The 23,819-nt window shown below is 46.6% G+C and overlaps 1 protein-coding gene across 2 annotated transcripts; it reads left to right on the plus strand.

Moving 5' to 3' along the window:
* Nucleotides 1–23,326, plus strand: LOC115318985 (phosphorylase b kinase gamma catalytic chain, liver/testis isoform). 2 transcript variants are annotated; one of them, XM_040211933.3, is made up of 15 exons: nucleotides 11–154; nucleotides 686–816; nucleotides 3,047–3,219; nucleotides 3,946–4,000; nucleotides 7,717–7,782; nucleotides 7,861–7,933; nucleotides 8,376–8,466; nucleotides 10,284–10,374; nucleotides 11,161–11,190; nucleotides 11,934–12,057; nucleotides 15,457–15,537; nucleotides 15,701–15,733; nucleotides 15,892–15,933; nucleotides 19,317–19,433; nucleotides 22,011–23,326. In XM_040211933.3, exons 2-15 carry the CDS (start codon nucleotides 722–724, stop codon nucleotides 22,146–22,148), a joined length of 1,209 nt encoding a protein of 402 aa, XP_040067867.1. In that variant the 5' UTR covers nucleotides 11–154; nucleotides 686–721; the 3' UTR covers nucleotides 22,149–23,326. The 2 variants fall into 2 exon arrangements, with proteins under 2 accessions (XP_040067868.1, XP_040067867.1); XM_040211934.3 differs by lacking the exon at nucleotides 15,701–15,733 and having other exon boundaries at nucleotides 1–154.
* Nucleotides 23,327–23,819: the final 493 nt, after the last annotated feature.

A 23,819-nucleotide genomic window follows, 5' to 3' on the forward strand; every position in this document is an offset into this window, starting at 1 on the left:
TTTTTATTGCGTCTACTCTCAAACGCACGGACCCATTCGTCAGGGAGACTGGATGCGGTGCGTGTTTGTTGTCGTCCCGAGATCAGGGGCCTCCTCGTCCGATGGAACTTCAAAAATAGCATGGATCGGATCTGAGAGCACCGAATTACTCAAGGTAACTACATCGTCACAGCTCGACTTTCCCTTTTACTCTGTCTCCCGTACAGTCGTGCAGCTGCGTTCTTCGGCAGCGTGTGCGAAGAGAAAAATAAACAGCCCAGTCTTCCTCGTTCAGCTGGCCAACTAATTTCTAGCCCGCCAATTAAGTTCTCGCCTTATTTTTTTTCACGGTCACGGCTAGAGGTCGGACCCATTGTCCTCGATTCGCGCTATATTTGGGTCTTTAACAATGCTCCAAGAGCCCGAAATGTGGTGGCTGCTAAACACCGACCGACTTTGAGCCGTGCTCATTTTTGCTCGGCACGCGAAGCTAGCTCCAGGGAACTTTCGCCGTACAACTTTTTTTTATGATTTGTTTCTCCTTTGGCTTTGTGCATTGACTTCGCGGGTGGTATCACAATCTACCCACATAAGATTTCTTACCGAGCATTGAGGAGAAGGAAAAAGAAGAAGCCAGCCCGAACACTCAGCTGATCGCTCCAGGACCGTACTACCGGACAAATATATGTAATCGTTATCTTCGCAGGTAAATTAGCGCTTAAGGAAGCAACAAAGAGGTGAAATGGTCCACCCACGAACGCAAGAGGACGATCTGCCGGGCAAGGATGTGGCGAAGGAGTTCTATGCCAAGTACGAACCCAAAGAGATCCTGGGAAGGTAAGGCGCAAACGCTTCACTCGCTGACTTTTAGAAAACAACTATCGATCACTCCTAGTAAGAGAAAAAAAAAATTAGGGGACACTATAGCCGGTGACAGGGGTGCTATGTTGCGCTTTTTGGACTCCCAGGGGGGCTATGTTGCGCTTTTTGCACTCCCAGGAGACTAGGGAGAGGGAAGTGACGTCAACGACACTGCAAACGCAGATTGGGTGTTGATTTTGTTTTCTTCTGTCAACATCCAATCTGCGTTTGCTGTGTCGTTGACGTCACTTCCCTCTTCCAAGTCTCCTGGGAGTGCAAAAAGCGCAACATAGCACCCCTGGAGACTAGGGAGAAGGAAGTGACGTCAACAACACAGCAAACGCAGATTGGGTGTTGATTTCGTTTTCTTCTGTCAATATCCAATCTGCATTTGCTGTGTCGTTGACGTCACTCCCTTCTCCCTAGTCTCCTGGGAATCCAAAAAGCGCAACATAGCACCCCTAAAAGTGGAAGCTCCTCCCACACCTTTCCACTTCAGCGGAGCGAACCGTGGAAAGGAGGTCAGCTCCTCTCCCGCGTTCGCTTTACTATAGTGGAAAGAGGTGGGAGGAGCTTCCACTTTGCTCTTGACCTGTCACAGACTTTAGATACATTAAGAGAAAATACCGAGTGAAGAACCACCATTTACATGCCTTGCACCTACGTCATTAAAATTGCATGCTGGGAGGGCCGTCGCCATTACGCCGTACCAAATCGTCATCGCTGCATAGGAAGTTCACTGGAGTTGCCGTCAGTTTGCCTCGCTGAGCGAACGTTTCGCTACGTAGAATGGTTGCATGTGTGGTTATTAATTGTGCAAACAGGACTAAGGGCAACAAGCGTTGTGATCATAACACCGTCAGTAATGTGAGATTTTTCAAACTGCCGAAGGTCGGCAGTGTCGGCGGACACACAAACTGTCAAAGAAGCGAAGGAGCATGTGGTTTGCGAAGATTAACAGGGCCGACCTGGTCGCGAACGTGAACACACAGACAAGGGTAGAAAGTTGGGCGAGTTGGTGATCATTGTGAAAACACAGGGTGTGCAGCGAGCACTTTGTTACAAGTCAGAAATGCTTTTTGTCGTTCTCCGTTTTTGGGACGCGTTCACCCGGCTGCTGTCGCAACATTGAATGTAAAACTCGGCGCAGCATTGTCTGCTGCGCCGAGTTTCGCGAACGTGAGCGCGTCAGCGAATGGCGTTTTTTCTTTGTTTTACAGGAGCTCCTTCTAAGTTGTTCGATGACACAAACCCTGACTGGGCGCCGAGTTTGAAGCTCGGTTAGACGGACGAAGGAGATCGCTCAGCCTAGAGTCGCAGCGCTCGAGGCTGAGCGAGTTATGTTAGGGAAAAAGACGGCGTCGAATGTCGTGTCCACGCCGACGCAAAGTTTGTAGGGATCCTCGCCATCGCAGAGTTCCACCTTCTTCGCGTATCTCGCTCTCGTAGGCCCAACAAGCTCGTCAAAGTAATCTCCGCAGAGCGGCAACGTCTGCTCCTCCGGCGACGGCATATTTAGCCCATAGGCGCTGGTAAAAATAGATTAAAACGATTTGTTTGCAAATTGTGCGAAAAACAACAAACGCACACAACAAAAGAAAAAAAAAAAAAAGGCTACACTCTTAAACTGCGTAAACACGTCACGGTCGGACGAAACACGCCGTCGACTACACTTTGTAGGTCCTCCGGTGGTACGGAGCAATGGCGATCGGGGGCGGGGCATCGCGGTGTGACGTCAGGCGCAAGCTGCTAAAGCCTGAAGTTGCGATTTCGTGTGCTATGGTGCTGCTTCACCGTTTGAAAGTGTACTCCTAGGGTGTTATCCACCTATGTCTCACAAGTTCACCTTTTTTTTTATAGTAAACAGTTATAAAGAATAGCCTTCAGAACAGTAAAATAGTGCAGCATATGCCAATTAAATCTGTGACATGCTCTTCTACAAAAGAAGAGTCATGAAAGGTGTAACCTTATCAGGTTATTGACCTTAAGCATTAAATGTGAACAAACAAAGATAGCCACATATACTAGAGATAAATGCAGGCCTCTGTATCTGTCTAGTGTCTTCAGTCCCACCACAGTGGAAAATGTGCATGTTTGTCAGGTGTTATCAGTTTAAATGGGCATTTATGAGTAGGCATTGCTGTAAATAGAGACAACATGTGCACCGTTCTTCTACTACGATGACGCTCTCCTTTACGTTTCTCAGGGGCGTCAGCAGTACAGTTAGACGATGCATCCACAAGGAAACGGGGCGGGAGTATGCGGCCAAGATCATAGACATCAGCTCGGACACCGAAGGCGCCGGGCCAACTAGTCTTTACCAAGCAACTAAGAGGGAGATTGAAGTTCTCCGCAAGGTGGCAGGTCATCCATACATAAGTATGTGCCACTGGTGTCTATGCTTTTATGTGGTTATTGATTTTGTGTACAGAATCAGCGGTAGCCCAGATTGGTACATACACACAGACACATTCACAAAAATTACAAACAGACAAAACACAAGGTTGACGCAATTAAGGGGTTTGGGAACTGTTTAATGCATGCTCATTTCTGATATTATCTACAACAACACTGGGCACGTTGAAACTGCTCTCAAGCCGTAAGACGGGGAAGGTGAGCATGGGGCGTCATGCATAGAATGTTCTAGGATCGCAACTGTTTAATTGAAAGGCAGACTGAAACAGCAGAGAAACGAGACTAGTACAACCTATTCTGCCATGCACGGCTTTGTACAAGAATACAGGGCCACAAAAGTTGCAACGAGCTGCCACTGTTTTGCAGATTCATTCTGAACAACATTGATTCACAAATATGCACAAGCTTGCGTTTGTGTGTATTTGTGCGCGGTGGAAGTGTCGCAGATAGTTGTGTTGGTAAATGCTAGATACCTAGGTAAAGGTAGTCCACAAAGCTGTTTCCCTACTTTCTACTCGGGCCAGTAGGCATGAATTGCACACAATTTGCATGCAAGCTGACTTGCATGCAAACCGTATTACCCCTGTTCAGTGCCTTGTCATGGTTGCCCACTTACACATGTCCGTCTTGAAAAGTTTGTGATAAGTGAGAAGTCAACATGTTCACTCTTCTACTTTTGTGGTTTTCCAGTCGAACTGCACGACGTGTTTGAGTCCACCACATTCATCTTTCTGGTGTTAGAGCTGTAAGTGTTTACCGTCTTTTGTTACTGGTCATCGGTGGAATTTTGAGTGTTGAAAAAGTATTTGGAAAATGGCTCAATGACAATTTTTTGCCACCTTACAGTTTTCTTAAAACATCACAATTTTTAAAAACACATTGGGGCTTTGAGGTTTTTAAATGGCAGCTGGTACATTTTACACCCTGCAGTCACCAACCGCTTTTTGGAGATCTTCCCTTGTGTCCTTACCGGCACAAAATGGCCCCCATAGCTTTTGAGTCATAAAGCTTGCAAACGTCACCATTGTTGTGTCCTTATTTTGATGACTTATGTGCAACTTGCAAGGGCATGGAGAACTTGACTGTATAGTGCAGAGTGTGGCACAGTTAGCAGAAACATGCAGTCCCCAGTGCTTCCTGATATGCTCTCACAGCTAAAAGGTCGCAATGAAAACTGCTAGGTAGTGTTGTAGACAGCCAAAATGAGTCTTCCACTTTACCCTGTATAAATAAAATGCCTAAAAGCACCAATGTTGTGTTTGCACCGACTGTCATGTAGTGTACATTCTATGTTAGCATATAGGGTAGCTTCAGTACTAATGAAAAAATGAAAGCCCATAAATATTTAAAAAATAACACATTGCGCCTTTAAAAAGAAAAAGAAAAAGCTAGATTATATTGGGTGAGCTGACGCCCTAAGGCCCGCTTCAGATGGGGCAACTTTTCCAGCAATTTTGAGGTTGCTGGCGGGTTGTTCCCTAGCTTTCCCTAGATCGACGCAAATTGCTGAGATCGGGTCCGCCTCGAACAAGCGAGCAACTCGGAGCAATTCGAAGACGGTTGAAGCGGCTGCAGCCAATCGGAGACGCAATATTTTCACGTGACACTCCTGTGATGGTGATGAGGACAACTAAAGACTTAGTTCTGGTTTGGAATGGATCGTTTTCGGAAATAAACAGTTTCAGAAAAATGAGTTAGTATTCTCAACGCCGTTCAAAGATATAAGAACGCGTTTGTAGCGCGTAGCTGGGCGTCTAAATAGTTAAAGAAGAATCAAATTTAATGATGATGATAGCAAGTCAAAGCAATTCGGTTGCTGCGTGTGAACGCGGGCGGCCGGTGTTGCTGGTATTGCGACGTCAAATTGCTGGGTGAAATTGCTCCGTCTGAAGCGGGCCTAAGGCCTGCTTTAGAGCGGGCAGTTTTCCCAGCAATTTCTCCATTGCTGGCGAGTTGTTCCCTAGGTTTCCCTAGATCTTCGTGCTGCAATTTGAATTGCTGAGATTCAGTCTCGCTCAAAACGGGGGAACAATTCTAAGCGGCAGCAGCCAGTCAGGAACGCAATATTTTCACAATAAACACCCCTGTGGTGGCAAAGATGGCAGCTAAAGACTGAGTTTAAATTGATTGTGGTTTTAATGGATTTTTTTAGGGAATAAATGTTCAAAAGAAGATGCATTAGTATTCTCAACGCCATTTAAAGATATAAAAACATGTTTATAGCACGTAACTGTGCCTAGATAGTGCAAGAAAATTAAAATTTAATGATGATGGTGGCAAATTGTAGCAATTCGGTTGCTGCGTATGAACGCAGGTGGCTTGTGTTGCTGTTGTTGGAACGACAAAGGTGCACTGAAGTGCTTTTTGAAAAAAATCTTTTTGATGTTATATTGTGTAATAGGTGTCAGTTAACGTCTAAATCTAGTTCCAAATTAAAATATTGCTTACTGATCTTGCGGTAATAAAAATCATGCAAACACTTTTTTCTTGCGTTCTATTTTTTTTTTTTACAAATGGAGATTACGATTAGTATTATTATACCCATTTTTGGGTACCCTTTGCATTGTATTTCGACAGAGATGCAAAATGTTAATGGTGCAAACGGCATAATACTGAAATTTCTCTTCGAGACCAAAGAACTATATTTTTCCTCGTCTTTTGCCTCACCCAGAGTGATGTGTCCGTCTGACTCCATCCGGTGCATGGATGAATGGATGGATATCAATCATATTTTTTATGACGTCAGTAGCTTACACCACCTAGCTACGACAGGCTGTCGTGGTTCGTCTCTATCGCGCTTTACTCATCGGCGTCGTGCGTCGTGACGTCGACAAGCGCACACACTCAATCGCGTTGGCCGACGCTGGCTGCAAGCGGGTGCCTTTACTCCAGCCTTATCTGCAACGCGACGTTGCACAGTGTAGCCCAGCACGTGTCCGCGTAGTTCAGGACGGAAAAGCCAGCTGCACAACCCACACACCGGCCACGGTGGCTTTCCCAGAGGCCCTCGCACGAGCGCCGCATTCGGTAGTCTGGATGTCGGGGTCACTCGGAGTGTGCGAGACACTCATTTCTGCGATCTGAACCTGTCATGTGTCATGTGCTGTTATCATGTTCCTGCGTTGGTGTGTATATTTAAAGTTTGTGCAATCAATTGGGCGAGTGTGTGCGTGGATGTGGACTGCTTCGAGGATGCGCTGCCCTCGACACACTTTGTAGGCCTACTGCACTAGACTCACACGCACGTTGCACGCTGTGCCGGCAAAAGCTGGAAGCTTGAAGACGTGCCGCAGGCCGTTCTCGATCGAAACAACAGGCGCCGTCGAATCTACGGGAATGGCGAGCCCAGTGAAACATCCGCTATTTAGCTGGACAGAAATGTTCAACTGGGGTGTCTCAGTTTGTAAATGATAGTAGCGGTAGGGCGATGAATACGGGGAATCCTGTGTTGCTTATATGGGCTCCATAAAGTGGGCTGGAATTTCGAATGCGATACACTGCGTAATTTAGGCATCGTATGCTGTCTTCCGTGCTAGTTTCTTGAGTCCACGTGAAAGGCTGGCTGCAGTGATAGCACACTGGCCATCTGTTACAAGGAGGTAGCCATGGAATATCAAATGCATAGCTTCCAACAAAGTGTCCTGGCGGAATCACCGGAGTCAATTTGACACGACCCTGGCGAACCTGCCAAGTGGCTAGTCTCGACGGACGCGATGTTGCGGATTTCTTGTTTTTCCGTCGACATTTGTGCGACATTTCGGTGAAAATGAATGCTGGTGTGCACTGGTTTTCCCCATCATTTTCTTGTTTTTGAACTGCTAACCACTGCCCCAAATCGCTGCTTCAAAGCATGACAAGGACAAACCACCCACACCAATAGCATTATTTGTATCGACTCCAGTGTCGACCGGGAAGAGGAAATGTGCTGCGCGAGATGATGCTGTTGCCACGTCGCTTGCGCTGACTCGCGTTGCGTTCGCCGACGTTGGAGTATAAACGCCCTTGATTGTCGAAGGATTTCTTATTCTAATGACGTCATATTGTGAATGTCCATCACGTGCACATGACTGCTGAAACATAGTTTGTCCAGGGCGGCGACAGCTTGGGACTACTAGGTATCCGGAACCACTCCGCTGATTCGTCCGCGCGCTCACGTCTTTGTCGACCGCTTCACGCGGGGAATTCGCCCAGAGGAAGGGTGTGTCTGCGACCTTTAAACATTTCTTAACAGGGAAATGGGACAAGCACGACCGTAATTTTTAGGTTTGTAGATAGCGTTAGTACCACCATAAAATGTTCATCTCAGAAACCACTTTAGTGCATCTTCCAGTTGCTGAGAGAAAGTGCCCCATCTGAAGTGGGCCTAAATTATAAATCCTTTGTTCATGCAACTCAAACTAGGCTACCGCAGTGCCTCCATGCATTCCTACACACTCATACTGTACTGGCGGCTTCTTGCAGATGCCGCCAAGGTGAACTCTTTGATTACCTGACAACGGTTGTTGCTCTGTCCGAAAAGAAAACAAAGTGAGAAATTCGCGGTCAATTTCCGAATCGTTTGCATTTTGAGCAGTTTATGAGATGGCGTCAAACTGCGTATTGCAGGAGCATTATGAAGCAGCTGTTCGAAGCACTGGATTACATTCATTCGCAAGGCATTGTCCATCGGGATCTCAAGGCAAGTTTTTTTGTTTCTTCTTCATCTACAGGGTGGCCATGTTTCAAGTGATAATATTCTGTGAATCTCAAGGGCTCCTCACACAGTGTATTTTCACACATTATACTTTTGTGTTTTCAGCGGGTGCGGATATCCAGAACTACACATTTTCTACCCGGGCTCAAAACTCTTTGTGCTCAAAAACAGCCATTTAAAATTAACCCATCTGGGGTCTTCCTTTTCTTTTTCCCTATGATCACGTGGACTAGTGTAGCCAGCCTTTTTGGCTTATTTGGGCAGATGAGGTGCTGCAATATGGCCCAAGCCTCAGAACAGGAGAAATTAAACTTTGTCACGGCAGTGGTTACAGTGACATACATCCCAATGAGATATAATTACATGGGGAATAGAAAAGTTATCCGGTTTACATTTCCTTTACCATTATTTTTTTTTTTTTTTTCAGCCTGAAAACATCTTGTTGGATGATAGCTTAAATGTCAAAATAACAGACTTTGGATTTGCTATTCATATCCAGCCTGGAGAGCTTCTAACTGGTGAGTGGTTGTCACTGAAATTGCTTATGCGAGATCCTTCAGCTGGTCAGCATGGTATGCTGATGGCAAGTTTGATGTACATATATTTTTAAAGCGCAGCTCTTAGGTGCCCGTTTCCGGGTTGAGCGGCGTCGCCGTCGGCGTAACCGCGCGGTGCATTCTGGGTAAATTTCCTTGCTAAATCTAGCGGAAAAGTTTCCCCGCTAAATCTAGCGGGAAAATTTCCGCGCTATATCTAGCGGAGAAATTTCCCCGCTAAATCTAGCGGAAAAATTTCCCCGCTAAATCTAGCGGAAAAAGTTCCCCGCTAAATCTAGCGGAAAAATTTCCCCGCCAAATTTAGAGGAAAAGTTTCCCCGCTAAATCTAGCGGAAAATTTCCCCGCTAAATTTAGCGGTCACGTGACCACACCCCCAGGTCACGTGACCCCCCCCCCCCCCCGTGAACACGTGACCGTCAGTACCCTTCCCTCCTCCTCCTCCTCAAGAGCTGCGCTCTAATTCGGCGTTACAGGGAGTTGTAAACGGCTTCCATTTTTTAATGTCGTCCACAGTAGCAGTCTGTAGCGACTCTTCTGGGTTGTGGGGTCGCTTGTTGATATCTCTCTCAGCGATGCCCCAGACATAATGTTACAGGAGGTTTACATCTGGGGAGCTAAGGGGCCACTTCTTGGAGGTGACACGGTCGTGTCGTGGAGATTGTCAGCCAGCTAATCTTGGGCTGCGCAGATCGTGTGGCAGAGACCTTGAGCCACCCCTTCTATCGAAGGTTTTACAACAGCGCCAGGTCTCGATGTAGGCCTTCGAGTTTGCCCTAAGGTCCTGGTGAATGGTGTGCGGCGGCACAACGTGACCCCTGTTGCTTGTGACGGCTTGGACCGTAGCAGATGACAGAAACTTTGTCGACACGACCGTAGAAACCTCCTCGGGGTTCGCTCGGAGCCACCTGTCATTCCTCCTGTTCACCTTTTGGTCTTAATCAAAGCTCTTCTCGTCAGAAAAAAAACAAAAACGAAGCACGTCCGGTCCTTTGGGGAGTTTGAGCTTGTTCAGCAGGCGCTTGGACCGGATGACACGGTATCTAAGGTCTTCATGTACCGTGAGCATGATAATCGATACTGCCACCTCGAGCTGCTTAGCAATGGCCCTCGTTGACTTTCTTGGATCATTGTTCACAATGTCCTGCACCGGCTGGACAAACTCGGACGTCCCGACAACATCTAAACGCTGGGGGTGTTTTTTTTTGCTTGGCCACATTTCTAATGTTCCCGTCGGATCCCGAAATCGTAAACGAAAGACCTCGACACATTCAAGAAGGTGGCTGTATCCAAATTGCTGTGGTCGGCGACGGCCAAGGCGACCAGGGCGGCATGACGTTTAATTTTTTGTGTTGGACCGGAAGTTGCCATTTTGAAATGTATACACTACACAGATGACATAGATGCAGTCGAAGGCAAAGTGAAGTGTGTAGAGAGAAGCAGTAAGAGTATGAGAGCAGTAAGAGTATGAGAAATTACGCATCCTGAAGTCATGTTCTCTAATACCTTGCACACCCTCTATCTGACGTGTTGTATGAACTGAAATGTGCAATGTGAGACCAACGACCAATTGGCACCCAAAATGTGTCCTCCTGATGCTGTGGTGAGTTTTCCGTATATCAAGGTGAAATACTTCATATATGTTTGTTTTTTTGCTTTATTTTCTGAATAGTGAGCTGTATAAATAGCATACACCACTATACAACCACAAAAAAACTGAAGGTCAGAATTCATTGAGGGACATTACCTTGAAGGTCGGATATCCCCTTTCATTTTGCAGAACTCTGTGGGACTCCAGGGTATTTAGCACCCGAATTGCTCAAGTCCTCCATGTACGAAAGTTCCACGGGCTACGACAAGCAAGTGGACATGTACGGACAACCTCTCTCTGTTAGCTGTGTGAAGCAATCGGATGGTATCGGATGCTTCAATCTGAAGCTGAAGAATGTGTGCACTAGCGCAAATGGTTTTGCAACCGCCATGAGGCCACTATCGCCTGAAGTTCCACTGCGTCAAGCGCTTCAGATTGTCTTGCGAAAGAAGAGCATATCGCTCGCCTGGAAAGCCACCACCGAGAACTGAAGCTACAGCTTTGCTGCTCTTCCTTCTTCACCAAAGTGGAAAGACTGAAAGTTTTCTTTAAGTTGAATATTTCTTTAAACGCAAGGCGTAGCAGTTTTACCAGGTACCGTCATATCCCGAGAGACAGCCCACCTAGTATCGAGAGCAAATCGGGTGAAAATAAAAAAGTGGGCTAACTTTCAATCGGCAATCGAGAAAAATTGATAAAAAAATATATTTTTAGATTATGTTTTTTCAACAAACTTGTTATCATATAAAAGGACAATGGAGCAAAGATAACTGTACTTTCTAGGCAGCAATGTTCATTTATTCGGCCATGGCTAACTAGCCTGCATTTATGCCGAGGTTGTCATTGATCCCAACACTATGATTACTAGTAGTGGGTTACCTTTGGGTGTTTATAAGAAAATAGCAAATCGAGGCCAAAATAGGGACAGGTTATCCTTTGGGGGTGGGACATCTTTGGAAATTTTACGGTAATGCCTTCTTAAGCCTTTGATGCAACACTGCTCTGAGCTTCTTTTTTTTTGTGCCGACGATAACTAGTGTATCAATAATGTTTACTCTATTTTCAGTTGGGCCTGTGGAGTCATCATGTACACATTGTGAGTGAACCCTACATTCAATGCTTGAAATGTAAACTAAACTGTTCCTTTGAAAGATGAAAACATTGTTTCTCCAAGTGCACGAAAGAAAAAAAAAAAAAAAGTTAACTCCTACATTTTTTTTTTATCCAAATTTCGAAAGGTTGGCGTAATTAGTATACATAAATCTCGTATTCAGTACCCCTATAGACTCTGTGACCTATGAAACAGCCCCAGCATAGAAGCCCCGAGCTTCTGGTGCAAGTATGTCCAGGCTGTATCTGTCACCAGCCTGAATTGTACTCTGTTCACCCCAAAGCTGGCAGTGCTGTGGGAGCCACGTTTCGTCGCCCGACCACGCTCTCGGCATGTTGGTACGGTGATCACGTGGCAAAAGATCGACGTATGATTGGCCCAACAAGAACCTATGTTCCACAGCACTGCCAGCTGATAGGGTGAACAGACAATGGAAGAAAAAATGAAAGCCGTTTACAAATCCCTGTAACGCCGAATTGGAGCGCAGCTCTTGAGGAGGAGTAGGGAAGGGTACTGAGGGGGGTCACGTCACCTGCGAGTAGTCACGTGACCCCGGGGGGGTCACGCGACCTCAAGGGGGGGGGGGGGGGGGTCACGTGACCCCCCCCCCCCCCCGGTTACGCCGACGGCGACGCTGACGCCGACGCCGCTCAGGCTGGAAACGGGCCCCTAAGAGCTGCGCTCTAAAACAAAGGTGGTGAGCTGACGGTGCTCTTCGCGTCCACCAGGCTTGTGGGCTTCCCTCCCTTCTGGCACCGCAAGCAGATGGTCATGCTTCGCAACATCATGGAAGGAAAGTATGAGTTCTGCAGCCCTGAATGGGACGACATCACCGAGGCTCCCAAGGACCTGGTGAGAGCACACCGTTACAACCTCTCCCGACAGAAGTCCGTACAGCGCACCTCGACTCGCAAGTGCCACGTCAGCACTATTCAAGAAGGCTGTATAGGCTCCTTGCACTGACGTCACATCGCATAGTTTTGAACACCATGTAAAAGGAGGAGAGGGAAGCTGCCTTTGTAAGAATTTTGAGTGACAGGTTAATCTTCTCTAATCTTCTGGGAGGAGAATAGCGACGCCTGTGCAAATCTGGGAGGCACAAAGGAGGATCCTGATAAGAGGGGAGCTCCTTCTTCCCCTTTTCTCTGGAGGTCATCAGAAGTGACGTCATGTGCAAGCCATGTGTAGTGCAGGAGGACTTCTAACATTGTAGATATAATTGGGTCCGCTACGTAGGAAAAGACCGAAGTGAAAAAGTGACCATTTGCCAAAGTTACTGGGTGATGTCTCATTCGCCGTGTTTAGCAGATTGTGTTGACTGGATACACCCTGAGCTCCGGTGGCCATTGCAATAGTGTCGCCGCCGTAGCCACATGTGGGCCCGACTCTCATTGGCTCGCGTAAGCGGCCGTGTGACCATAGCGACAATTGATGGCATTCTCGGTGGAAGTTGTGGTGCGAGTCTCGATACACAAACAATTCCGCCAAGATTTACCGTCCCAAAAACACTCATTGTATGATTTTGCCAGGTATGGCCGAAGTACTGCTTCAAAGTTTTGTTCTGCATTGCAACAAACTGTTCAGTTTTCAAAATAGTGATGTAACTACTGGACGCTTAATGCACACATGGCTTGGTTTCACTAAAAGAACAACAACTATTGGAGAAATGTCTCTAGAAAAACATTTGCCTGGCGCTGATCTACATTTTAACAGTCTATTACGTTCCTGTACTCAGATTGGACAAGGGCCTGAACCCCCTTTTCTAAAGTCCCTATCATGTGAATAGCCCCATCAGGAGCTAGTCACATTGAGGACCAACAGGCAGTTCTTAACGGAAGGTTGTAGCACTGAATGGGTTTCAGGGCTGGGATCCCCGAGGAAGGTTTAATGTGATGTCGCGAAAAACCGTTGCATGCCCGCCTGACTTGGCACACTTGTCGTGTCCCAACAAATTTAGCGGACAGCATTCACTTGACAACATGAGCATGACAGCCGTCATGCGACACTAGGGATGTCTGTAACCTGCCGAGGTGCAATTTTGTCAAGGTTCAATTTTTGTGCAGGTGCGTGAAAATTGAAAACGAGATGACACCACCTGGCAGGAGAAAAGTCGCAATATTTTTCATAAACCAACCAAAGCATTGGGAGTACATATGTTTACTTTAATACCGTGTAAACATTGGCAATCATTTTATAAGATACAATAGTCCCTTATTATAATGAAATCTTTTTTATCGTTTAATGGGGTACCAAGCAAAATTCATGCTTTTTGAACGAGATTATCTTAAGGGTGTCAACAGCCAACCACCCCTATTACAAAGGCCGAGGTGCCGAAAGCACGCGAGCCTACACAGAAGTGCGTGGAGTCCCCTTGTGTACTTCCCCTCTTCTACCGAGGCAGACGACAAACTGGGAAAACGTTGTATAAAAAACGGAGCAAGCGGGTGGTGGAGGACAGAGTGCCGCTTCTGATGCCGATGCACCGACGCAGCCGGGAAACAGTGTCCATGTTCCGACGGTACGCATGGTTCCCGCGGCCTCTCGTCAGAATCAGGTCAAGGAAGCGAAGGAGCCCGGAAAAGATCATCCGTTTGGGAGCCCGCGACACGTGCTGCCGCAGCCACCCCGCTTTGCGTTGCGCAAACGTGGTAAACATGTGTCATATGAAAGTGTTTACTGAAACTCGCTTTGTTCTGTGAGGTGGAAAAAGGTGGTCGGCCCAAGTCCGAAATTGCCAAGAAATTCGACATTTTGGAGTCAACTGTTCAACGATGTCGACGACCTTGCAGAACTAGCAAGACATACTGGACGGGTTCAAGAAAAGTTTTTCCTGCAAAAGAAAGCGCACTCGCAAGTCAATGATAAAAAATCGCCAACTGCTTTGTGTGCACGTTGGGTTTTCACGCACGCGTAGCTTGCTGAGCCAGCGCACGACTCCCAGAAATGCAACAATCTCTACTAGAGTGTGTGAGAACACATTGGTGAAGTCACCAAGGACAACTTGAGTTCGTTTGCACTTGTCGTTGCAGGCATTTCCGTCGTTGCTTCTGCCACACGTTTTGTGCTCGTAGACCTCGTGTGCGGCCAAGGTAAAGACGAAGAGACGTCAGAGAGGCACCACGAGAAATACCGACGGCTGCAGAAGGAAACATCTTACGGCTGCTTCGGAACAAAGTGGTGTGCAGCTGTGGTGACGGTGCTCTTGTGATGCCGAAGCGGTTCAAGGAGAGAAACGATGCCTGGATAAAATTATCGGCAAACTTTTATTGACTATTCTTTTACTCCTCAGTAAAGCTGCCGCAAATTGTTCACAACCGAGGTTTGTGCGATTAAATATATGGTCGAAGGGTTCTGCAGTGTTCCCGTCCACCTTAGAGGCTGCTGTCGTCGTTTTTCGGGCTCTCCCGCTTTTACTGAATTACCGCTTATATCGAATTTTTTCGCCATCCCGTTAACTTTGTTGTAACGAGGGACTACCATATAAAATAAAGTCAGTTGTAAAATACGTGCCTCCCGAAATTCAAAAATTTTTCTGCAGAGGACGGGCAACAGTGTTTGTAGGTCGAAACTTCCTTCAGTTTTGTCGAGCGTTAAAAGGTCTGCCGATCCGGTTGAACCTCGGGGTTGCGATGTCCCTGCACGACGCCGTGAGATCATGTCTCGCAACTAATAAGGCGTTTGCACGACGTCGAGTCGCGCGACACCACGTCCGGGTCGCTCTATGGTGCCTGGATCGCGTCTTTGACTGGTGTGTTTAGCGTCCTATCCCGCCCATACATCAAAAGTGGTCCCCAAGTGGCAACAAATGACGTCACAGAAGCCGGAGTGTCATGTTGTTGCCTGTCACGATCCTGGTGGTTGGCCGTAGAAATGCTGGCGAAAAGCACGAGTGAACGCGAGTGTCGCTGTCATCACGGCGTCTCAGGCGTCCCAACTTTCGGCTGCTTTAGCTCCCGTGGACTGCCGCATTGGAGAGCGTCCTGTAGCAGAACAGGCGTCTGCCATATATACCACAACTGTTGGGACGCCGCAAGGGTCGCGACCGGCGACAGCAAAACACTTTTATGACGTCATTAGGCGGAAATCGAGGGACCGCTTTTTTGGCCGCGGTAAACACACCAGTCGGAGACGCGTTCCGGGCACCATAGTCGCGCTAACGCGAGGCGCCTCGAAACGTGCTACACATTCCGAGTCTCCCGCCATTATCCGTAGGACTGAGATGCACCGATTTCCTCGCTCATTGTCTGTCAGATAAGCAAGCTGCTGGTCGTGGATCCTGCTGCCCGCATCGACGCCGCGGGAGCCCTGGAACACAGTTTCTTCAAGGCTGTGGTGAGTGTCGTGCCTTTTCCTACGCCGATAATCATCGTCACCATCCCTTTGCACGGTGCCTTCGCGACGATGATTAACGTTCTGGGTTTATTTCAGTTGCTCAATACAACCGTTGACGCCCGTGTTCATTTTCGATTCTGTTTCTTTTTCAAAATGTCTTTAGAAACGTGCTAGTGTAGGCGTGCCCACCGAAGCCGTAAGTATCCTAGTTTCACGGTATAGTATGGCTTACTGTAGCTGGGGCTAGAAGGACCTCCTCAATAGCTCGGCGGTAACCGTAGAACTGGACACGCAAAACTAACTTTGGGTTGGTGCGTGGGGAAGATTTTAAGGCCGGTTCCCTTTGTTCTCTAGGTAACTCAGAAAAGAATCTTCGATGCCAGAAAAACCTTTCAGGTAAGGCATGTTTTATTGATTGCCAGCTAATTTCTTCATGCTATGGCACCTTTCTGGCCTCCACAGCTGCGCTTTGTTTGTATGCCATATGGTAGCATCATTTACATACCTCAGAGAAATAATGAAGTCATTTTTGCTACTACAGTAGAATATAATCGTACGCAGCCTGCCCATAAAAATATTTGATGGTTTTCCGTATTACGTACTGTTGACCCCAGTTATAACGAAGTCAACGGGAATCGGAAATCACTTCGCTATATCCGCTATTTCGTTATAACCGACTTCGGTTATAACGAAGTGTAAAAGGGAATGGGAAATCGTGATTTGCTTCACTGTAGCCGCTATTTCGTTATAACTGACTTCATTATAACCGGTGTCGACAGTATTGCAGAGGGGTCGATGTTCACCGGTCACTGGCAGTCGTAAGCCCTCTACTCAACATCCAATTCATAGATAAGGCCAGCTATAAATGATGTGAAGGTGGTTTCTATTCACGACTCCGGCGACCTATAGGGGCGCCACTACCAAACAAACATGGCGGCTGAGTCCAGGTCGCGTCAACTCGGCCGGGCTGCCTGAACAGGTGGCGCGTTCAATTTAACAGAGTTTCTTTTGTTTAATGCCCGATTTTATGTGTATTTGAACTGAGACGGTTAAGTGTAGCCAGTGCACATAAACTTGCAAAGCATAGTTTTGTTTTCTCTGTTTTTTTGTTTTTTCCATGTCAAACTTTTGTTTCGGAGATTTCGTTCAAAACCGAAATTATGGGTTCTGGAGAGATGGTAATATACTAATCCGTTTTGATCATCTATGGAACGCGGCGATGACTACAGAACTGTTCCTCCGATAGTAATTTTCAGCTAACTCGCATGCCTCGACCATGCGACTTATCTGTCCGCGAAATCTAGCTTTTGTGCGTATCCGCGTTTAAGAAACAGCTCCAGTCGTCTACTCGGTCGACAACACAGGCTGCAGGAAAATTACGAAAATTAAGCAAGGGCTTCTTGAGCCAAGAAGCATGTTAACACGCTGGCGCTCCACTAAGAAGCTGATACTCGCATTTCAATTCAGGTTTTAGTAGCAATCGAGAAGTCATTTTGACGAGAGGGTTATGAATTATACTACGTACTATGGCCCACTAAAGCGATATTAGTGTATTCTTCGGGTTCAAATATGAGCTTAGTTGACTAGCTATTAAGAGAATTGCTGAATAAAAGTATATTTGACAGACAGAGAGATACTACTTATACTCAGCCAAATGGTTCTAGCCGGTAGCAGGGAGACAAACTGAAGAGAGTCTTCATCGGAGATTCACGCAGAATTTCTCTGCATTGAACTTTGCTTGGAATCCTGAATGGAGAAAATGAGTATTTTTTGTGGCCGCTCAACCTGAGCAATGTAGACGCATATTGCTTCTGGCCTCGACGGGGGTATAATATAAATATTGGGAGGCGCAATAGATCAAAATGCCGTGACAGCTTCTAACGTTGCGGGACTCGTCCCCCACCTTTTGAAAACAGATAATTTCCCTCATTCATAATTGGCAGCGAGCAGGTTTTCCTGAATCAAGTAATTGCGAAATCAGCCCAACTCCTTCAGTGTGGTCCAGAGGCTTTTCCAGCGAAAAGCAGCCAAGATGAATAGCCAACGCACCGACCGGTGTGGGTGGCTCAAACTTGAGGCCAACCGAACACAACCAAACTCAAGAAAAGCAGCTATCGAACCTTCCCATTCACTTGACTGCAACATTGGTGTCCTCTCCAGTGAAACACCTCATCTGTCATCCTCAGTTCACTGTTCTACATCCTTATAAAGAAACCACTTATCAGTTACTAAGTAGCCGTAACTTTGAGTGTAATTCAAAACAGACAAGAAATCAAAACGTTTTTCCGTGATTTCTCTCCATCCAAGAAATTGAAAGGACGCGATCGTGTGTTGTGGAGTAAACGGTCTTTCAAACACGTGATGGAAGGAAACAATCTACTGAGGCTTCACCACACTAATGAACACTCAGGCAAACTTGAGAAATTTTCGGACCTTCGTCAAATTAGATTGTTCACCACCGCGCCGACTACACGTGTCCGCGAAAGCCACCAGAGACGCGGAGGGGCGCGGAGCGACCTGGTCCGGCTGGTTCCCGGTTTTCCCGCTTGGTGGCGTCTGTTTTGCTGGAGTCGCAAACACGGAGAGGCCATAGAACTGAAAGCTAGTGCCATCTCTGAGCTGCAGTATCAAATGGTCGGCGTATGTCTGCTACCTGTAATGCAAATTCTTTAGAAAATTATTTTGTAATTGTTGGCACAGATAACATTTAGGCAAAAACTTATGCATCCAATCTTCACTGCTGTGGACGCCATCCAGTGAAGTGTCATAGTTCTACTATGCAGGGTTGAGTTTTGCTCGTAGGGCATAGCAAAAAATTTATACACTCAATAATGAGAGAACTGAGCAGGAGACCGCCAAGACTTAATCTGTAAGAATAGCAAGTGCCAAGAGATGGTACAGCATCTGTTGACAATTGCACAGACACTGTGGTATGCAGGTTTTTCAGATAGTCACACTTTTTTTTATTGAGTTTACGAAGTATGAGCACTGGGTGTGTGGAAGGAAAATATATGCGTGTCTTGCATTGCATAATTCAGCTGTACATCATTAAATACAGTGTGATAGTGTGAATATATAGCTGGATAAATGAAGCAGAAATAATCTCGGCACATAAATAAAAAAGCTTTACATGCTAAGTGGCAGGTTTTGTTTGCTTGCTTTGTCCAGAGAGAAAAAGGGATGGGCCAGGAAAGGTGCTATTAGGAGAAAATTCTACCTTTTTGCTGAGACTTTTAAATATGTTTGTAGGATTAATGATACAAGGAACATTTTAAGTCTAAACTTTGCATCTCATCATCACTGCTAGCCTTGTCCTCCAGGTGCAGTTTCTGTGCTCTGCGGTGAATCGCATAGTTCATTTATGTGATGAAAAACGCCCTGTTAGTGTTTCTTGAGCACACCAGGTATTTATTTAACTGTTTTAATGCTCTTGAGGCAATGTCTAATCCACCATTTTTAGAAATTGCTGGTTCAGGAGGTTCTGGTACGAAAATACTTGAGCACGTGTTCATCCATTCAGCTGCAGCGACCTAGGTTGAGGTCCCACATTGTTCATTTTGTGCCTATTATGGCTTATCTTCACCCCCAAGTTTGTTCAAAGAAGCTTCTTCCATCCCCTTGCTGAGGCTGAACATTGTTTCATTCTGGGAATCCTCGAACCCAGTTTTCTTGCCAAGTGGTACAAGTTATTTCGAAAATGGTGGATTGGATTACAGTGGTTGGTTCTCGTAGAGTCTTGTTGACAGGCACACTAAATGTAATTGGTTTTCCCTCTCCAGTTTGGCATCTTGTGTATCCGAGCACTGGTACGCATCCGGCGACTACGCTTCACGCCGGAGCCGCTGAGCCTCATCCTGGCGAGGACTGACCCTTACCGCATCAAGACGCTTCGCAAGGTGAGGGGCAATAGCCAGCGTTCTAGCAACTCGGAAAGGACTGTAGTATGGCCCACAATGTGAGCTAGAACAAATGCTACCGCGCTCTTGGCTCAGTACTAGCAGTTTTACATTAGTGCCCTTGCCTTGGACCGGATTGAACTAACTAAAGTTTGCAACGTCGCTACGGGATGGCGCCACAGCTGCGCTGGCTGCGGAAACTGGCTAGGAAACGCCTTCTGCAAGCGCCGACAGATGGCGGGCGGGGTGCGGGTTTGGAGACCTGTGTACGCGCACGGGTCGCGCAACGGCACCACTCTCGATTTGACCTTCAGTCGCCATGTACATAACGTTAAAATGGTGGCTTATGTGGCGTACTTCACATTGCACAGGCCGGCCATGTGCATGATCTATCCGCCGCAGGATTAAACGCACGTTCGCGGTGAATGAATACGCACAATGAAATGGCTTTGTCGTTCTACATGCATCACAGGCACATCCTTCGTGCACACGCTAGAACTGCTCTACTTGCACCAGGGAGATGAGGGGATTTAGGAATGTTCACCCCGTCGAAAAGTGCCGAGAGGCTGCATTCGCCGTGCTTCATTAAACATAACCGCTGTGCAAAATGCTCACGCATTTCTTCGAGAATCCAGGTAGCAGCAGCAGTGATTTCAGCCAATTTTTTTTCTTCAACATTACGCGTGAACAGAGACTGAATCTTGGCGACAACAAAATCAATGGGACACGTGAAAAAGCGTGTCATCACGGGAACTTTGTTGTCATTACATCAGCTAACCGAAAAGAGATAGTTATGGTGGCATACGAACGAGCTTTAATTTTAGAACTCAATCATTCCGACTTTTTGCGCTTTTTTTTTAAGAAACTGCGAGGATCACACAATGCGATTCTCACTGTTGGAGAGCAATTGGTGATTGGCGAGCTGCAGCACGCCACGTGTTGTCCAGCGCCAAAGACTCCGAAATTTCGGGTTTGAGGCTGTAGAAAGGTTGTAAAATGAGGCTCAACAGTGCACGGAGGACTTGTCAGAGGCTTACAATGTCGACGTGCCCGTGATGAAATACGCTGCAGGTCCGGTAGCGCTCTTTTGGTTGTCACAGTGAGCCGCCCGACTTCCTTCTCTTTATGGTAGCTATCCAAGCTTCTCTTTTTGCAAGACACACACTTTTCTGACCGAAATCTAAAATACTAGGCGCTCTCCTTCCCGTGAATTTCATTCTTGCAGCCTTTGGCAATAGTTCGCTGGTGTTATCAGAAACAGGGCAACCCACGACGCAGAAAATGGCTCCACAACAGTTATTGTAGGTTTAAAAAAAGGTCGCGCGGCCTATTTGCTTTCAGCCTGGATGGAGGCGCTAGCATTTTTTCGCGCATGCGCAACAGCTTTTCTGGAAAAGGTCAGTTTCACCGTGACATTGTCATGGGTACAGACAAAGAATTCTGATAATTTGGTAAGCATCCATTACCCATTATTGTGTTTAAATTCTTTGACATTTAAAACAAGGAGTGCCAAAAAAGAAATCCACTGATACTCGAGTACCATATGTGGTAGTTGCCTGCGATCGTGAAGCTCCATGTGAAATTGATTGTAGAGCAAAAGTTTCCTCCTCTTTCACCTACATTATGGGCACCCAAAAGCGCTATTGGCTATTACATTTTCCTAAAGCATGTACTATATATTTTTTGTTACAGTCACTTCCAACATAAACTATGGCGTGCTACTGTACATACTAGCTCTAAAAAAAATTAAAAAAATAAAACATTGGGTCAAATGTAGGTATGTGACGTAAACTGCATTAGACAAATGTACTTTTAAGGTAAAAATATTCTTTAATACCATTTTTGTGGGTAGTGCCTCATTCCAGCCAGACATTACTGGCACGCAATAAAAATGAATGGAGTAAGAACTAACTTTATTACTGGTGAAGAAATACAAAGCAGCTGAACATTTGGTTCAAGAAGCCGGCAGAGGCTCGTGATGATTGGCCTGGTGGTACTATCAAAGCCACATTTTGCTGACCGAATTTGGAGAAATGTGCTCGGAAGCCAAGTGAACTTTCCTCGAAAAATACACTTAAGGATATATTCCAATGTATGAATGTATTTAAAGTAAAACAAAAATCAAGACACGTGTGAAGTTAGTATGGTTAGACATTTTTCAACACTGGTTCGCAAAGACCCCTTTACTTTTGTTGACCCGAAACACGGTCTGCTCCAAACTGTCTCCGAGGCTGCTGTTTCCTTCGGAAACTACATCCCCTGTCCTGCTCCTTTCTCTTACCGGCGCAGGGGATGCTTTCCAAGCTTTCAGGTTACGCGCACGTTCCCCGGAGGTTGTGGAATTGCACTGCCGTGTCCAGTTTTCTTCGACGCAAGCGCCACTAAACGCGGGTTTTTTAACACCAAAAACAGGCTTTAAAATACGCCAAATCTGCGGGAAAAGAACAAGCCCCCAAAAAATACCCTCGAATTCGAAGAACAATAAACGGCAAAAAGAGGAAACTCCACTCATAAACGCGCGGTAGCTGGTCGAGGTTTGCCGCCGAAATCGAGACGGGCTCTCTGGCTCCTCCGCAGGTGATCGACGGATGTGCCTTCAGGGTGTACTGTCACTGGGTCAAGAAGGGAGAGGTGCAGAACCGGGCGGCGCTCTTCGAGAACCACCCCAAGATCGAGCTGCGCCAGATGTACGAAGAAACGCTCGTGGCTGCATAGACCTCCCCGGTTCCGTCCAAGAGCTACGACGGCTGGTTCGGAGGAACCTGCGTCCACCTGCCGTCGTCACTTCCGCCTTTCGTTCGTCACGCGCCGACCCCCCGTTTGTCCGTTGACAGCGCGGCAGTGGGATTGCAGCTTTTGTTGCAGGCAGCTCTCGGACACTGCTTGTAAGCAGTGTCCGAGAGCTGAATGAATCTGATACCCCAAAAGTCATTGTCACGATGTTTTCCGGTCTTCCCTCGTATACAACGAGAGTTTATCGATTCTGTTAAGGTCAAATCTGGAGCAAAAACTGTTCTGTTTTTCTTTAGATGTACATTGTGTAGGATTGAAGTGAAGAAATCCGTTGTATATTAAATTATGCCAGCCTAGGTACAGAGCGGTCCCTGGTGGTCCTCGCTGCGCCGGCTGCTGGCGCCTGTGAAAGCTTGGCACAGACGCAGCGAGCGCGAGGCAGCTCTTGCCACACCTAGTCTGCTACTCCACGGTACGGCACAATGAGCGAAAGGGCGGCGCAGCTGCAGACGACGCTTTGCATGCACCGCCTCTGGAGCCCGCTGCGTCTGCGCCAAGAGCAGTGGGGAGCGCCGGCCACGCGTTCCGGTGTCCCCTTTAAAAGCTGACCGCCCTGTACGTCTGCTGTAGTCTTGTTTTGATTATTTTGAATAGCGAAGGAAACGCAAACCTACATGCCACAATCACTTCCAGACACCATCCGCACAATTAAACGCGAGTGTGGGTTGCGTTGGATTTCGGTCGGCTATCTCGTCGGTGTGTGCACATTTGGGAGGGTCTACCTTTTCCCAGGTGAGTACGATTATGCCAAGCCAGTGTGTTTGGCACAACAGGAAGCATTTGAAGGTGACAGTTTTGAACTTTGCGCTCTGGTGCTGCCTCGATGCAATCGGGCTCAGCCAAGCTATTAGTATACACCATCACGCCTGTCCTATGTTAACTTGCACAATCTTTCAGTTTGCTCCTTGTGGCCTCATGGCAGATGTTCATTGGTCCACAATTGTATGCAAAGTGCTACCAAATACGGTTTGAGTGTATGAAAGGTTTATGCACATATTTATCTCTTGTTCTCTGGAGTTCTCAGAATTTCCTCGGCATGTTGAAATTTAGTGACTTGTAAATATGGAAGATCAACGTATAAATAAACTTGAGAATCAACACGGTGCCAGTTGAATTCCTTTGCCCCTAGGGTTCACTGAAATTCCTAGCTAATAAACTATCCTTTGGCCTACTCCTTCTGATTAGAACATGTAGGGGTATTCTGCAGCTTGTCTTAGCTCTGTAATGTTTGGCCCTAGAAATAAAAGAAAATTTATTCACAGGGTTAGATAGAAGTGTAGTGTTGTACGCAAGGTACTAAAATCGTGGCCATCATGGCACGGTACATAGTGCTTTATGCAGGAAGCAAGCTCTGCTACTATTTAGTTTACTGTACAAATGCACACTTTTCTGAAGTTCTTTGCGACTTTTTATATTTTTAAGCAAAACAAATAAGTAATATAGAGAGTGTCCCAAAAAAATGTCCGAGATGGAAGCACACAAAAAGACCTCTAAATTTACTGTATGGGAGGTAACATTTTTAAGTGTATTTTTATGAAATGTATAATGTATTCCTTAATATTTCTTCCAGTCGCTTAGCACTCATTTTGCAAC

Source organism: Ixodes scapularis, unplaced genomic scaffold, assembly GCF_016920785.2.
Source record: "Ixodes scapularis isolate PalLabHiFi unplaced genomic scaffold, ASM1692078v2 PGA_scaffold1__304_contigs__length_218370807, whole genome shotgun sequence".
Lineage (NCBI taxonomy): Eukaryota > Metazoa > Arthropoda > Arachnida > Ixodida > Ixodidae > Ixodes > Ixodes scapularis.

Bases quoted from the DNA above. Each gene is read 5' to 3' on its own strand.
- LOC115318985 (XM_040211933.3), top strand. From the start codon at position 722: ATGGTCCACCCACGAACGCAAGAGGACGATCTGCCGGGCAAGGATGTG. The intron at 7,934-8,375 runs GCAAGTTTTTTT...TTTTTTTTTCAG, and splicing joins TTGTCCATCGGGATCTCAAG to CCTGAAAACATCTTGTTGGA. The intron at 10,375-11,160 runs GTACGGACAACC...CTCTATTTTCAG, and splicing joins TACGACAAGCAAGTGGACAT to TTGGGCCTGTGGAGTCATCA.